Here is a 16,669-nt window from a genome sequence, read left to right as displayed (position 1 = left end):
ATCTTAATTGAGCCAATCCACCAAACTTCTGCTATTGCAGGGTATGAAACCACCATAATGGCAGTTCTCCTAACTCCACAGATGCTCAAATGCCTCCACCTCAAATTAAGCAGAAAAAGCATTACCAGAACTTATCATAAAGTGGAATTTCTTACACTTGTATTCTCCTTTTCACTTTTATCATCATCATCATCATCATCAGTATCACGAAGACTCTCTTGTCTTGCTTTCCGAATGCAGGCATTCAAGCAGCGCCGAATGGTAAGCATTAGTTTAGCTACATTTAAATACAGTAAGAATAAATTAGACATTTACTAATCACTAAGAGTGTTGCCAGTAAATGCTTCTATATGTAGTGCTGGAAAGCAAGTCTGAAAAGCAGGTAACAGAATCAGAAATAACTAGGAAAAAATAGAAAGGATTTCCTGGTGAAAGGAAATGGAAAAAATGTGAAAATGGTTTATATTCTCAACTATGAAAAAGAATATTCTGCTTTCATCTGGGGTAGAGTTAATTTCCTTCCCAGCAGCTGGTACAGTGCTGTGTTTTGAATTTTGTGTGAGAACAGTGTTGATAACACACTGATGTTTTATTTGTTGCTAAGTAGCACTTATCCTGAGTATAAGGGTTTTTCAGTTTCCCATGATCTGCCAGCAAGCAGGTGGACAGCAAGCTGGGAGGGAGCAGTGCCAGGACAGATGACCTGAAGTAGCCAAAGGAACACAGAACGTCACGCTCAGTATACAGTTGAGTTAGCCAGGAAGGGTGGATTGCTGCTCAGGCATGGTGCATCAGGCACTGTGCATCATTTGTGATGCATTGTGCACAGTTTGCCTTTTCTTGGATTTCTTTTTGTTATATTTCTTTTCATTAGAGTTGTTATTATTACATCCTGCTATTATATTTTAGTTTAATTATTGAACTTTCCTTATCCTAGTCCAAGAGTTTTGGGTTGTTGGGGTTTCTTTGTTTTGTCTTGCTTTTGGTTTTGTTTGATTGTTTGTTTTCAATCTCCTCCCTGGCACAGGACGGAGCCAGCAGCCTCCTTAGTTATTGGTTGGGGATAAACCAAGACAAACAGCAACACTGCTATCAGATTCTAGAATTTTACTGTTATAAAGTCTACCAAATAGCCCAAACCAAGCACTGCACTACCAAACCAAGATGACAGGAAGCTGCCTCAACTCCTATACTCATCTGGCAGAGCCACTCACTAACACATCCCACTCCAATGTCAATTCTAATTATAAGAGATGTAGTAGCCTATCAACTGCACTCCTTAATGAGCAGCTTACCTCTAGATAAAAGTGGAAGGGTTATGTCCACTCTGGTGAAAGTACAACTAGCTGAAACACACTACCATGTGTTATTTCAGAACTACCTTACTCATGTAATCAGTCAAGGACCAATGGCTTGGACATTTCACCCTAGTCACTCCATGCTGACTACTTTGTTTTTACATTATCAGAACTCTCACACAAATTTTCTCCTGATGTAATTGGTTCAACAGCACTTTTATAAAAAGCAGCTATACTCTGTGCAGTACATAACCTTTTTGCTGTAAGTTTCTGAAGCTTTTAATAGGAAAGAGGCCTTTTGTAGTTTCTCTTTGGATGCTGGAGGTGTTCAAAGCCAGGTCTAGTGGAAGGTTGTTCCTACCCATAGCAGGGGGGTTGGAACTAGATGATCTTTAATGTCCCTTCCAACCAAAACCATTCTATGAATCTGTAAAACTTGAAAAGACTACTGATCCACAAATCCCAGAGAATCAGATTATCAGATATAAATATTTTGGATCTTTTATAGAATCTCCCACAAAGATCTCAAATTACCTGAGTCACCAGGGTATTTTATTTCCCTATTTCTGCATGGGCAATAAATATCAACCTAGATAGTTTCAAGCTACACGCAAGGAGAAAGAGGACAATAGAGACCAGATAACAACACCAGCTACAAAATACAGTACCCCTAAGAGCAGAAACAAAAAGCTTTGACTGTAGTCAGCAGGATTCAAGACTTTAAAAAATTACAAACTAGTATTACACTAAAAAACAAACAACGAAAAAAATAGCAACAACATAGCACTGCTAGACAAAGAAAATGAAAAGAATTCCATGGTGTGATATTTGCACTGCCAAAGACCAACAGAGTTTTGTACTTTACCTATATTGGTGGGGGCAGTATACTCATAAGCATATTGATAGAACTTCCTAGCTGCTGCTGAATTCATCTGGATGAGAGTAACACAGCGCTCACACCACACATCCTTAGGTTGGTTAATGGGAAAGAAAGAGTCGAATAAGAGATTCACTATGCGTCGGGATACAGGCCGTGAATCAACTGCAAGACGAGTCAGAAGATGATCCATGGGACAGATGTTCCAGAACTTTTTCAAGTGGAAAAAAAGATATTAAAGGAGTTACAAAACCAGAGGAAACAACTCTATTAAGTGTTGTCCACATCAAAAGTTTCAACAAATTATAAATAGCATTGACCAGAAAAGGATGAGTTGGTGTGGATTGTTTACCAAAACACCACCGTTTACTTGAGGTCACATATTGCTGCAAGACCACTTTTCTGACACACCTCTGAATCTCCCAGTATCTGTGACAGACTGGAAGAATTCCAGTCCAAGCAATTCCAACTCAATATACCTGCAGTTCTAAAGCAACTCCATAGGTATAAGGAAAACATATTTACTCTGCAAGGATATCACCATAACATGACAATTATTTGTCACGTTCCATATTCTCACCATAGGACAACTAGGAACAAACTACCTACAAGTATGGTGTATTCCTGAAAATTCAGTATAGAACAGGACCATCTTCCTGACGCTCATCCTTAATGTATTTGTAAATATTAATCATATCTCCTCTCAGCCTTCTCCAGGTGAAACAGCCCCAGGTCTCTCAACCTGTCCTCATAAGAGAGATGGGCTATTCTCTTAGTCATCCTTACAGCTCTCCATTGGACTCTCTCCAGTAGTTTCCTGTCTCTCTTGAACTGGGGAGCACGGTCATAACATTCCAGATAAGGCCTCACTAGGGCAGAGTAGAGGGTGAGCAGAACATTCCTTGACCCGGTCACACTCTTCTTAATGCACCCCAGGATTCCACTGGCTCTTTTGGACACAAGGGAACATTGCTTTCTTATGGTCAGCATACTGTCCACAAGGACTCCAAGGTCCTTCAACCTCTAACCTACACTGTTGTTTAGGCTTTTTCTTGCCTAAGTGTAGGACCCTACACTTGCCCTTGTTGAATTTCATCAGGTTCCTCTCTGCCCAATTATCCAGTCCGGTATCTCCAGATACCCAGATGCCCAGAGGAGACAAATCGAAATTATAAAAAATAGGTACATACATTTTAAAAACAATTCGGTAAAGGTATTAAGCATTTAGAAGGCAAGTTAGTCATGAGCTAGCCAGCTGGAGGGTATGGCAGTACTGGCTGCTCTGCCCGGCATGGCCACGAGAGGGCAGGGAAGACACAAACGTCCTGGGCAAAAGGTGTGCCACCCGCCGCTGAAAAAAAGCCAGTGAGCAAGAGGCTACTGGACCCAGTCGCCATCCCAAACTGCTCAAAAATGTAGAGGAGAGAAAAAAGGAGAAGCGTGTACTTGGCTCAATTAAAATACAAAACTTTCCAGCATGCCTACAGAATCTCTGCTGCAATAACATGCACACATGGTACCATCTCCTGTGGTTAATTTTCCTGAGAAGAGCAGCTATGGGAAGGCTGAAAGATCATCACAAGTAGCCACTTTATTTCTTTGTTTTAAAAGATTTTTCACTGACAACATGATTTCAGTAAAATTCACAAAATCTAGAAGGAAATACTTCTATGCCACTACTTACATCTAAATCACAATCTTTCAAATGAACAGAAGTAACTAACAGTAACAGAATCCACAGCTTAGAAACAAACTCTGTTATATGCTTAAATGACAAAGAAAACCTGAAATTAAGACTATTACTATGTTAATCATGTATTTTTTCCTTTTAGGAGTGCTGTCCTAGTCTCAAGAGGTACTTCTCGGTTTTTAAATAAATGCCTTGATTTTATCTTCCTCTTAGCAAGTGTCACTCATCCTACCTTAGCAGCCTTGGTAGCCTTTACTTTCAGCAGCATATCAACAAAAGCCACCCGCACTTTCTCAGAACTGTCATGAAGACTGTTTCTGACTGCTGGCAGGAGCTTTTCCAGTAATGGGTGACTTAGTTTGTTGTCCAAAATTACAGGTAAGCACTGCAAGAAAGAGAAAGGTTAAATTAAGTAGGGACAGACACCATGCATGCATACTTAGTATTTCTAATTTCCAGTGTGTTGTGTCCAGTGAACTCCTTTCAGCTGAGGTAGCTTCAGATCTACACTGGAAATGCAAAGTGGCTAAGAGCCACAAAGCCATAGTCACTATTTTAAAAGGCATTTGTTCATTCCAAATGTGTGTCTGTTATAAAGCCTGTGCAAAACTCTCATGCATTAGGAACTCCTTTTGCAGAGTAAGTAATTTCCTTCACTTAAGGTGGCCTATACTAGAAACCTGCGCATCAAGACAAAAAAGGCAATCATAATATTCAAACTAGAAAGAAAGATTTACTTTAAAAACAGAGCTTCGAACATCAGCAGATGTTGCATCACAGGCCAGCTCTCCAGTGAGTTTTTTCAAAAGATCAGCAAGAACTGCTGAAGGAATCATCTCCCAGTATCTGGATGTTATCTGAGTAGTTCCAAGTGCCCCCGTAGAGCGGACAACAGGATGAGAATCTTCTAGGAGACTCTAAAACAAACAGTATAATAATAATGTCAGTATAGGGAACCTAACACAAACAAAGAGCATTCCATTACTTTTTAATCATTATGCCAATTGTCATACTATGAACTAAATTTAATATTCATATTCCCTCAAGGCATTTTATTATGAAGCTAAATAGGGGATTTAAATCAGGAGTAAAATTAAGACAAATATGGATTTTTTTTTTTTAAATCAAACAGTTGAATTTCTTTTTTTTAATATCTCATATTAACTCTTGCATCTGTGACTTAATTATTTACACTTCCATTTACAAGTGAGTTTACACTGCCCACTGTTTCCATGCAACAACATTAAAAAACCTTGGAAATCAATTTAATTATCTAATGTTTAAATGGTTTTAAGACCATACTTAGAATTTCCCAAGCATTTTCTTAACTAAAACACTATGTTCATTCTCCCCTATCTAGACTGGTAACTATTTTTTTTTAGGTTGTTATCTCTATTTCACTTCATTTTAGAAGTACTTACATAGAATAGAATACATAGAATAGAATACATACTTAGAGCACTGAACTCCCACTGGATGCCTACATATTAAATGTAAAGCTCTCTTCACCGATGCAAGGTTAAGTGAGGCTCAAGATCCATTTCTCATTATCTAGTCCTTCAAAAGCATCTTTCATTCAAAGATTAACAAGTAATAATATCAGAGCTGAAAATGGTGTATGTCATCCCTTGTCAACATACTACAGAACCTGAAAATACTATTTTTTGCATTTTCTGCATCACAGGGCTGTATGTCCATACTATCCAGAAAGTTTAATTAGATCAAAAGCTTATTTTTGCTTTTAACTCCTTTTTTGTTTTCCCCCTTGAAAAACTTACATAAAGTTCTTCAAACTGTTTCTGGATTTCACCATCCATCTCTGCGTTGCTAAAACTGGGATCACGAAGAGGAAAAGCATCAACAAACAGAAATGCTGCATTTGATCGAACTTCTGAGTTCCTGGCCTGTTACAATGAAGGAAAAAGTATTTTTCTGATAAGCAGATTCTTAATATCACTTAAATACTGCTCTCCAACCACTGTTATATATTTAGTGAAAGAGAGAAATATTTAGAAGTATGGAATAGTTTACAGTAGCATTTTTTCTTTCCAATACTTTTTCTCCTTATATTTCTGCCCCTTCAGTAAAACCTGAGTTATTAGTACAATCAGCTTTCAAAGCATATCAGCTTCAATGACCCTGAAGAGTCACAGTCTGATTAATGCTGAATAAATTAAAAGCAGCTGAGATTTCCTTTGGTCACCTTAGAGCTCCTCTTTAGAATACAGGAATCTTGAATTCAGGCACACTGAATTAATTACATTGCCTGTCAAGAGACAGGTGATTTAACTGAAAAGTTCATGCCTACTTCTTCAAGAACAGTAGTTAGAAACGAAGTACCTGCAAGCTTGGAGAGTAAAATGCAACAGAAATTTATTCAGCTCTGCATCTTGTACATAAGGAAAAGGACCACACTCTGAACTGCAAGCAGCTCATCAAAAATCTAAGGCAAGCCTCATAATCCTCAGAAACTTTGCCATCTTTCTGTGTGCTACACCATGTATTTCACTGGCTGTAGAGCCCCAAATGTAAAGAAAAATTAAAACAGTCTGTATCTAAACACTCAATCAGTGAAAAATAATGGGCCCTGTGGACTCTCAAAGGATGCAAAAAGACAAAAGGCACTGACGTGAAAGGACAGAATTCAAGACATCTCAGGGAGAAACCTGAAATCTAACCATCAGACTGCATTTTCTTTATTAGAGCAGTGCAAAGACCCTGTGATGACTTCTCTGGGAATGAAGAAAGAACAACTTTGTTCAGATTTAGGGTTCACATCTCTGTGTAGAACCAAAAAATTCCAAATTCTTCAAGCCAACAAAATAAATAGCAATTCTCAAGTTAATACAACAAAGGCATATACACAGCCTTCAGTCAGGGACTTGTCTTTATATGGTTATTTATCACAGATACAACAACCAGTCTAAAAGTGAAAAGATTATGGTACTTAATTCAATGTGAGCTTGTCTATACTGAAGAATTAATGCATAATGAGCTAATATGTGAAATCAGGGTGAAATAGCTTTCCTGCACTAACGTTTCATGTGAAAATTAATTCAAGCACATTTCTGTGCAATAACCCAGCTCTTGTCTACCATGGCCATTCCATAATTTTCATAAAGTTTCTAAGTGCATTACACTGAATTCCATTAAGCTCACTTGAATTCTGAACTGAGTAACCACAGTTTAAATTCCTGTTTCTAATTAATTGCAATTTATCCCAAATGTATTTACATATTCAAGCTTGTAAATAGAGTAAATGTCTTCACAGAGGTAGAACCTAGGACATTAAATTCATATCATACTGACTAAGGTTTCTTTGCCTTCCTCTTGTACTGTTCTGAGGAACTTTCAGAACCTTTTTAAACAACATTTTGAAGTCTTTTTGTTCAGTTAATTTTCAGAGCTTTCTTTCAAGTTTCGTCTTGTTTCACAGGCCCTGAAATTCACTTCCAATTATTTAAAGGACTATTTTTCCAAAGTTTAAAAATGCAAGATGCTAAAAATTACCAAACAGCCAAGCACAATACTTGAAAGGAATCATTTCCTTCAACAGCTTGAATTCCTAGAGGAGTGGTTCTTGACCTTTTAAGCTTGGTAAGAAATAGCTTAATCACAGCTTATCTCACATAGCTTCTTATACTAATAATCACTCACTACACAACTATCTTGGCTATGCTTGCAAGAGACTTACTTTTCATAATGAAGACATGAACAAAGTTTAAGAAGCTACATAAGGGTTTATATTCTAAAAACTTAGACTTGCATAAATGCTTATAAAATACATGTAGGTAAAAACCACAAAGGAAACTTGCGCCAGCTCCGTATTTGTAAAATAAGCAAATTAAGAAGAAACAGAACCATTCATTAGAAATATACATTCCCAGTTTAAACACTTCAGAGATTAAACCAAATAGTTTCAGTATGAACAGTTCTAGGATTCTAAGCATTCTTACAGCTTCAGTATTTTTCAATATCCTTGCAGGAAAGAGGGATAAAGAGGTTCTTCTGAGTCGCCTTTCTGCTTTGGTACCAGTGTTCCACAAAAAGAGTATGTTCATTATATTAAATTAGGGATTTGTACAGTAGCTGAAATAGAAGCATCAAACTAGTTATCTAAGATTTCTGCTTTGGAGCAGAATCCATGCTATACTATGGAGAATTGTAAGTTTCCCTTCTTAGTTCTGTATCTGAAACTACTGGTGACTCTGAGTCACAGCAACAGTTACCTTAAAAATGCCAAATACTTCAGCAGTAATAGATGAAAAAGAAAGATTAACTACACAAAAGTCACACAGCAAGTCAGTGGCCTACCCAAAAATAAATTGCCAAATTTTGACATACAGTCACATACTTCCTTTCACCAATCACAAATGTGGGACTGAATCATTTGCAATTCAGAATCTTTTCTTGCACTGAATCACGACATGATTCATATAATTGCGCAGTCTGAAATGTATGTTCACAACAGCCAGACTATTTTGCTGTATTAAAACACATTTTCCATGGCTTAGTTGATGTGCCTGACAATGTCTAAGCTTAAAGTGCTTAATTACATATGGAAAAGCTGTCAAGATAAAAAAACAAAACCAAAAATCTCAAACCCAATTATCTCCCCTTCCCCCAAAAACCAGACTAAAAATCATCTCCCAAAACTGACTACAATTCAGATTTGTTCTAGCAATGGAACCAGGAGCGATGTGAAAATTCTGAACAGCAGCTGTTAAGAATTTGAAACACTTTTGGAATCAGGAATTTCTCCCATTGTCTTGCCAAAAATCAGTAATTAACCTTTTTTTTTCCTCAAGCCAAACCTTTCTGTTGCATTTCTCCAAATAAATCTAAGCAGATTTAATAAGGTTTGACAGAATGTTCTTCCAAAGTACTCTAATCTTGTATCTGAGTTGAATTGTGGCCTTTGGAAAGTGAACTACTAGCCTCGACTTACAGATAGCAACTCCCTTAAGAATGGAATACCATGCTTTCCTAACCACTCTGAAGATGTTTGCAGACACTAGTCTTGATCTTTGCTATGCTATCAAAAATCAATTTACAGTCCTATTCTTTTTAGAGACAGAAATATGGAAATTCAACAAAGCCATGCTTTGCAGCTATTATTCTCTTACACTGTTTAATCCAGAATTCTTGTTTATATTAGTTCTAAAGGGATGACATCCAACCCTTAATGTTAGGCCAAACAAGATAATGATCTAGCAATGACTCTATCTTCCCATTTCTACCATACGGTTCTACTGAAACTAAACAGCTCTCATCTCCTTCCTGTAACTCATACAAACAATTTTAAACAACTTTTTAAAGCTGTTTTAAAATACTTTCACCTTTAAGAGTTTCTAAATACATCTCTCATGGGTAGAGAAGATTGCTCATATGACCAAATCCGCAAATGAAACTTCAGTAACTGTTTAAGAGCAGTCAATTTGGCTGTAACAAATGGCACGTGTATGCTCTCACTGAAGGAATTTCATAACCTCAGACAGAATAAAAGCTGTTTACAAAGAAAGAAGCTTGGCTCATCTGAATCATAAAGTGTGACTGAGTAGGAGAACTGCAGTAAGTATCCTTTAGTTGGTGCACATAATGTGCTGGAAGACATACACACTTACCTTAAAAGCCCTATAAGGCAGAAATTTCATTCTGAACGCTTGATTAAAAGCGCATGCATACCATATCTGCACATACAATCAAACTAGAATAAAAGGGCTTCTAAAGTAATGCTATAATAAATTAATTGAGCTGTATTCTATGGCTGGTAATTAATCCACAGGTAAAACTAATTAAGTAATCGACTGATTATTTCTATCTTTGATCATTAAAGCACCGATCATTTCATAAAGATCCTGGAAAAGAGAGTAATATTACACAGAATTCCCAAACTGAGAGGATTATGAGAACACCAAACTTAGTGTTGGTCTCACTGTTTACTAGGGTCCTAGAAAGCCCTTTGTGTACCTGGAAACAAAACTGAACTATAGAAGTAAATTATATTAACAGATTATTGCTTTCTAACTGTGCCCAATTACAGCTTGCAAAGTTACTCTGCAACAGCTGAGATGAAAAACACACCAATTACCTTTTTTCCATAGCCACCTTATTTTAAAAGCAATTATTAAAAACAGAGCATGTGGGAGGGACCCAGAATTTATCAGTGGAGAAAGACAGTTCTGTTTTCTGAAATGGATAATTACCTTCAGTGCTCTCCAAAGGATAGGTTGATACAATCTATAGAGCATTTCTTCAGCTCCTTGACGAACTTTACTTTGTTTATGAATATAACTCAGTATCTGAGAAAACACAAAGAAACCAATCTCGAAACCAGTTTTAACAGCACTCTTCCTTTGATCAGTTTGGGTCAGGTGTCTTGGCTGTACTCACACCCAACTTCTTGCTCATCCTCAGCTTCCCTAGGGAAGCATAATAGGAAAGCAAAAGCTTTGACACCATACAAGTACTGCTCAGCAACAGCCAAAACACTGGTGTTTTATCAATACTGTTTCAGCCAACAAATCCAAAACAAGGCACCATATGGGCTGCTATGAAGAAAAGTAATTCCATTCCAGCTAGACCTAATATAGTATTTCAGTATGAACCCAAAACTTTCCACCTCCAAGTAACTGAACTGATTTTGATCCTGCCAGTTCATGTCATGCTTTACAGGAACTTACTTCTCTAACTTTAGAATGAACAGAAGAACTTCTAGGAAGATGAATTCCATGATGCATGAAATCCTGAATGCAGTTATGTTCAAGTACCTACAAGCAAAACCACATACAGGCTACTATTAACACACAATAAACCAATAATAAGTGCTGTAGGCTATGCAGCAACTTGTATTTTTCTCTAAAACAAGGAACTAAAAATAGTCTTTGATGCTAGCTTTTGCTTGGCTTATGTATTGCCTGAAGTTTTTCACACTAAGGGCCTCTGTCTGTGATCTCTGACATTTCAGAATATATAATTAATCAATTCTCAGAACAAGTCTGGAATTCAAAAGCATCTCCACATGGCAAATATGAATTGCTTGGTGTCTGAAATTTGGCTGTAGTGTAGTTGTGATGCTGTCATTATGCTTTGGATTGTCTCCATGGAAATTCACAAAACCTAGACAAATGTCTGAGTTATGTAATAGATTCTTGCACACACCGAGTAATTAATTCACTAGCTTCAATAACACTGATAACTAGTCAGTTTACATCAACCAGTATTTCAGTAAGAGAATTAAAGATGTTTAAATGCAACCAAGCTGATCCCAGTGGGCAAACACTGAAAGCATGACATGCTCTTATTCCTTGACAATGCCAAAGAGGCTCTTCTGTAGGGGAATAAAAACAAAATCCTCAAGGTTTGCAACCTTTCCAAGCCCTGTATATTTTCCACCTTGATATTCAAAACTATTCAAATGAAATATCTATTATTACCTGTAAGAATTCTCCTGACACCTTCTTCCAGGCCCTGAAGTAAACTTCTGAAATGTATTCCATCAAGGATCTGTATTAACATAGGGGAAACACTTTCAAACAAGCGTCCTAACCATACCTATGTACAATTTATAAAGGTAACATCATGTATTTTTGGTAAATAGCAGGATTTTTCTTAGTTCTGTGTATCAGTTTCAGAAGAAGGAAATAACTTGAAAGTTTACAGTAACAATTATGGAAATCCAAAGTAATCATTAATTAATGAACCCAAGTACTAGCAAAAAAAAAAAAAATCAGGTAATATGGTAGGAAAATCAAAGCACAGGTACTTTATCATTTATCTCACAATGAATGCCTTGAATTCTTTATAAATGTGTAGAGGTATACATCATTCTAACTGAAAGCAGCAGAAAACCTCTGATTTGAGTATGAAGAATTCTGTAGTATTTCACTGAATAATCAAAGAGGGGGAAAAATCCACATTTTTCATCCAGCAGTCAGATTTTTTATTAGAGAGTCTCTGCACAGAATCCTACCAAATTAAATTAGAAGCTGCCTAGAGGAAAAAAATAAAAACACCTCACAGAAGCATAAATGGATCTGCAGTTCTCACACCAACACTGCAAGCAATGCAGCACACTTCATCTGACAGTTATTTGCTTTGGCTAATGCTAAATCAGCAGTTCACTAAACCTATAATTGTACACATAGGCACATGGAGAGCAACTATTAACTAAAGTTGCTGAAACAATACGTAGTTACAGTCAGCAGAATTGAAGGTCTCTGGATTCTGATATATTTTATCAATATATGAGGTATTTTAGTGTGAGACAAACAAGATTTCAGCCAAGCTCTTAACGATCATTAGGAACTCTTAACTGTGATGCATACCTTGGAAAGAACTGTAATTGGTTTTTAACAGTTCCATGTATCATTTTAATGAAGTTTACATTCCAGGTGAACAAAAAGCTCAAGAATCTTCTTCCCTGTCAGCAGGGGGAAAAAGGGAAGTCAAACTTCAGAGGAATGCCCAATTTAAATGTCACCTCAAAAGTCAGTAAATATAGAGCTTAAAGATCAAAATAAATGACACCTTGAATTTTAACAAGCTTAAGTGAGGCTGTTGCAGAAAACAATGAAGATTCTTAATTTTTAAACAGAACTCAAGCACTGCTTTTATTTATACTGTAGAGAAAACACCAAACAACTGAACATGTGGATTACATATCTGCCTGCTTTTATTTTTCAATAGCCATTCTGTTTTGGTGTGACTTCAAGCGTTATTCCACATTATTCCAGCCAGGGAGGGAAACTAGAGAACTCACATGGGCTGGGTAACCACTAAAAATAAGTCTCTCAGGATGCAAAAATCTCAAACAGAAGGACTTGCAACCAAAGACAATAGTTTCGTAGCAACAGGAAAAGGCCTCAAATACTTTGAATTTCAAGACAATCTTCTCTCCGCAAAGCTAGCAAAATCCCAGCATTAACCACCCTGGATCTCTAGACTGGCAGTTCACATACTGAAGCTGGATTTCAGCTCAGAAAATGAGACAACTAAATTTGGGTGCTGAAGTCCCTAAAATGTTAGTTGCCTGAAGAGCGAATCAAGTGATCAGCTGTTTAGTAACAGCTTTATGAAACTGAACTGTTGACTCCATTGGCCAGAGGCAGTATGTCTCTGACTAAACATAGAGCAACTTCAGATGCCTTTCCAGAAGGCAGAGATCTATGACAGATCCTGTGTTTTATAGGCCAGCCCCATGTGGACATCTGAGGCAACTGAAGCCATTTAGTGTAGCACAGGTCATTCACTTGAGCAATCAAATTCTTCCCAAAACCAGTGCTGATTAGGTTTCTGTGTAGAAGTCTAAATTGGTTTCAGGCACTTAATTTAATGGAACTTGGTCTTGCAGCCTTTCCAGAATGGGTTGTGGTTCCCCTTCTACTTTCAATGATTTTCCTCAAGGATGCAAAGTAACTTCTGTATTGGTTTCATGTAGCAAGGTAATGGGAGGGGGCTAGAGGGGTGGCTTCTGTGAGAAGTGTAAGTAACAAAAGACCCCAAAAAACTTAGTGGCAGGTGTCCAAAACCTGGTCTATCAAACATTTCAACTAATTAATTTGCTAGCACCATTTTTAAAATGCCATATTCCCATACTGCACAGAGCTCATTTTATGACAGAAGTTCATATATGCCATTAAAAAGAATATATATATTTTTTAAACAGGCAAGGAAGAGGTAGAGCCAATGTCAGGTTGCTTTGTCACCTAACCAGAAAAAAAAGTGTGGATACTACTATCTCTGTGCACAAGCACAAACTAAAACCTGCAATACAGCAATTCTTCACTGAGGGAAACACAGATAATCAAATAAAATAATTCTCATTTTGCCATGAATTTGTGTTCCACTTATGCTGCTTTTAAAACAGACTAGGGCAATGCAGGGTTCTAAATTGGATCATTTAGAAGAGAAATTATTTTGCTACAGCTATCTTTCTCCAATAAACTAAAAAACTGCTATAAAAAAGAAATATACCAGGGAATGTTTTTAAGTACTGAGGGACATGCACTGGAAGCAAAGCACTTCATTCTTATTACCTCAGGATCCAAGAACTTAAGTGATGATTCAGATATATACTTTTACACTTTAGTTTAGAAACGAAACAAAGGGTTTTCCAAATGAAACAGAATTTCCCCCATTTATAGCTTGGAGTCAGAACTGATTTGTCTCATATTACTACCCACTGTGCTGTGAAAAAAGGTTTAATGCAAAACTATTAACAGCAACCAAAGCCTACTCGCGCAAAATCGTGGTAAGATAAAAATTTGCTTACCTCTTCTTTTTTAATATGTTTTACGCTCATAAAACACTGAAGCAACAAGTCTTTAACTTCACTACTGTCCTCTGAATCATAATCAAAACAAAGTAATGTCTGATGTAGATTCCATACACGAACTATATCTGCACCCTGAGAGGAAAAAAAAAAGGTCCACATTACAGTGAGATACGTACAGCTTTAATAGGAAAAGAAGCATTGAAAGGATTTTAAGTAATCAGTTTGTAAAGCATTGCTACAGCAAGAAGATTTTCAGATTGTAAAATATTGAACATAGACTTTGACTACAGCTGGAAAATTTACAAAAATGTGCAGCTGTAGAAATACTGATTTCCAACAAATGCAGAAGTGATCAAGTACAGAAAGCAAGCTGCTGTGTCATGCAAAATAAATGAAAACTACATGATTCCACCTTTGAAACTTTATACAACAAAATCAATTAACATAGAAAAATAAAAGAAAGAAATAGGCAAAGGAGCTGTCTACTGGGTCAGTGCATAAGATGTATGCCACAATACTCTAAGTAACTCATGTTTTAAAAAAGAATTCCAGTCCATTAGTAGAGAAGTGAAAGAAATTTATTTGTAGAGATACAGAGTGGCAGAAATTGAAGCTTCCCATGTAAGAAGTCTCTATGAGCAGCTGAACATAGCACTTAAACCCTGAAATATCTAAAAGAGTTCATTCCTATTGAAACCTTGGCCACTGTACTTCACAAACAAGCATAAAAACCCCTGGTTCACTTGTGAAATTGATGCCAAAAATCTTTCAAGTTTGTTCAGAGAAGGCTTATGCAAGCAACACCAAAAAGACATTTCTAACCAATATGTATCCCACATTCATGAACTGAGAAGCACTATGACCTGTCATACAAGTTACCCTGATATAAAAGGTACTTTGGAAGTGTAATCTTTTTTTGGATACTCAGTAATAATGCACGAGTCAACAGAGCTTCAGCTTACCGTGGCAGCTGTATTCAGACTTTTTCTCAGTAGAATGATACATAGAGTCTTTCCTAGCTGCTCCTTCCCTTCCAGTCCTTTCTCCCACCACATTTCACATATATGTTGGATAGCATCACGTAGGATTTTCTGGGATCCAGGTAATGCAAGAAGAATGCCTACAACAATAGGAAAACAATTATTTACTGTAATGAACCAAGTTATTCCTATAAACCACTACTCTATTAGTACACTAACTATACCCCACCTTCTGCTATATTTACACAACTTCATACCTTAGTACTGTGGATATTTAGTTAGTTTTGTCACTACTAAGGTTTTGGCCATGTGTTTGGATGATTAACTTCAGTTTTGCCTTAACAATAATGTAAGTCACAGAATAAGGAAAGTTTTCTATCATTGGATAAACAGTTAAGAGAAAGATAACTATTTAAGTTTCCACTTCTAGACTGTGTAGCTAATTTTTAAGTAAATGCTTCTTTAATTTTGTCTCATAAATAAGAGCTCACATCACTACCAAACTTTTCTGCTGTACATTCTCTTCCTTAGCCAGTCAGGTTCAAAAAAAGCCTAGTATAGCCATCTGTTAAAACTTAAGGCAATATTCTATAACAAACAGATACTCACCATTTAAAATAAAAACACATTCCAGAAGAGCTTTGTAGTTTACAGTTTTATCCACTGCAGGTATGGAAGCAGTAACTACAACTGTCACTCCTTGGATCACAGCTACAGTTTGTTTCTGAAAGCAAGCAGCATTGAGGAAACAATTCTGCAATTTATTTTATATTTGGAAGATAATTATGACAAGCAACAAAACCTTAGCTCCAGAAAGCAAAGTTGAATTGTTATTATACTTCTGTTTTGAAGAAGAGTACAGTAGCACTCAAAAGCTATCAAATAAGAAGCAAACCCACAGCTTTTTAAGGTCCATCTAGTTCAAGAAGTTTGGAAGAGCTTTCAGATCCAAATAGTAGGTAACTCTGTAACTGTATGTATCCACTCCTCTATTAAAAACTTTATCTGCAACAAGACCACTTTCCCATCCATACTAGATCTAAGAACCCCCTGACTACCAGGGTCTGTGCAACTCAAAGTTGCATAGATCCAAGTACATGATTCTACAGGCTTCTGCACATGATGGATTTTCTACAAGCCTCTAGGCCTCCCTAGTGATTTCTCCACTGCATTTACTTTTTCCTTCAGAAATTAAATAACTTTTTTTCCTAATATTATCAAGTCTATGTGGACTACAGTGCAGAAGGAGTACACAAGGGTCCGAGTCAGAGAAATTCTATATAAGCTAAATCTGTGGGAGAAGTGTTCAAATAGAAATTTCATGATCTTCATTCAATAAAATAATGTAAGAAAACAGGCAGTGAATTTCTTAAGGTATATGCCAGATATTAAAGGAGCACCAGAGATATCAACATTTATTTACTGAAACAAGACATACAAAAAGGCTACTCAACTCCAGGGGAAAAAAAACTAAGTTCTATCTTCCATGATTAAAATTATCAGTTGATGTAATATTTTAGAGGTCAATCATGAGTTCAGCTTAACCCA

At 36.7% G+C, this 16,669-nt stretch overlaps 1 protein-coding gene across 1 annotated transcript in view; it reads right to left on the bottom strand.

Annotated features, from left to right (window-relative positions):
* NCAPG2 (non-SMC condensin II complex subunit G2) overlaps window positions 1-16,669 on the bottom strand; it is a 34,308-nt gene that overhangs the window by 15,308 nt on the left and 2,331 nt on the right. The window contains exons 3-14 of the mRNA XM_009898621.2: window positions 15,731-15,845; window positions 15,104-15,261; window positions 14,139-14,273; window positions 12,193-12,287; window positions 11,302-11,371; window positions 10,549-10,635; window positions 10,072-10,167; window positions 5,644-5,769; window positions 4,603-4,782; window positions 4,098-4,250; window positions 2,164-2,386; window positions 156-277 (exon numbers count right to left, since the gene is read on the bottom strand). Of these exons, the coding sequence (XP_009896923.2) occupies window positions 156-277; window positions 2,164-2,386; window positions 4,098-4,250; window positions 4,603-4,782; window positions 5,644-5,769; window positions 10,072-10,167; window positions 10,549-10,635; window positions 11,302-11,371; window positions 12,193-12,287; window positions 14,139-14,273; window positions 15,104-15,261; window positions 15,731-15,845 (1,560 nt within the window). The remainder of the gene's footprint in view (window positions 1-155; window positions 278-2,163; window positions 2,387-4,097; window positions 4,251-4,602; window positions 4,783-5,643; window positions 5,770-10,071; window positions 10,168-10,548; window positions 10,636-11,301; window positions 11,372-12,192; window positions 12,288-14,138; window positions 14,274-15,103; window positions 15,262-15,730; window positions 15,846-16,669) is intronic.

The sequence above is a fragment of the Dryobates pubescens genome, chromosome 21, assembly GCF_014839835.1.
Source record: "Dryobates pubescens isolate bDryPub1 chromosome 21, bDryPub1.pri, whole genome shotgun sequence".
Classification (NCBI taxonomy): domain Eukaryota; kingdom Metazoa; phylum Chordata; class Aves; order Piciformes; family Picidae; genus Dryobates; species Dryobates pubescens.
The sequence above is the reverse complement of the archived record's forward strand: the minus strand, read 5'-3'. Positions and strand labels throughout refer to the sequence as shown.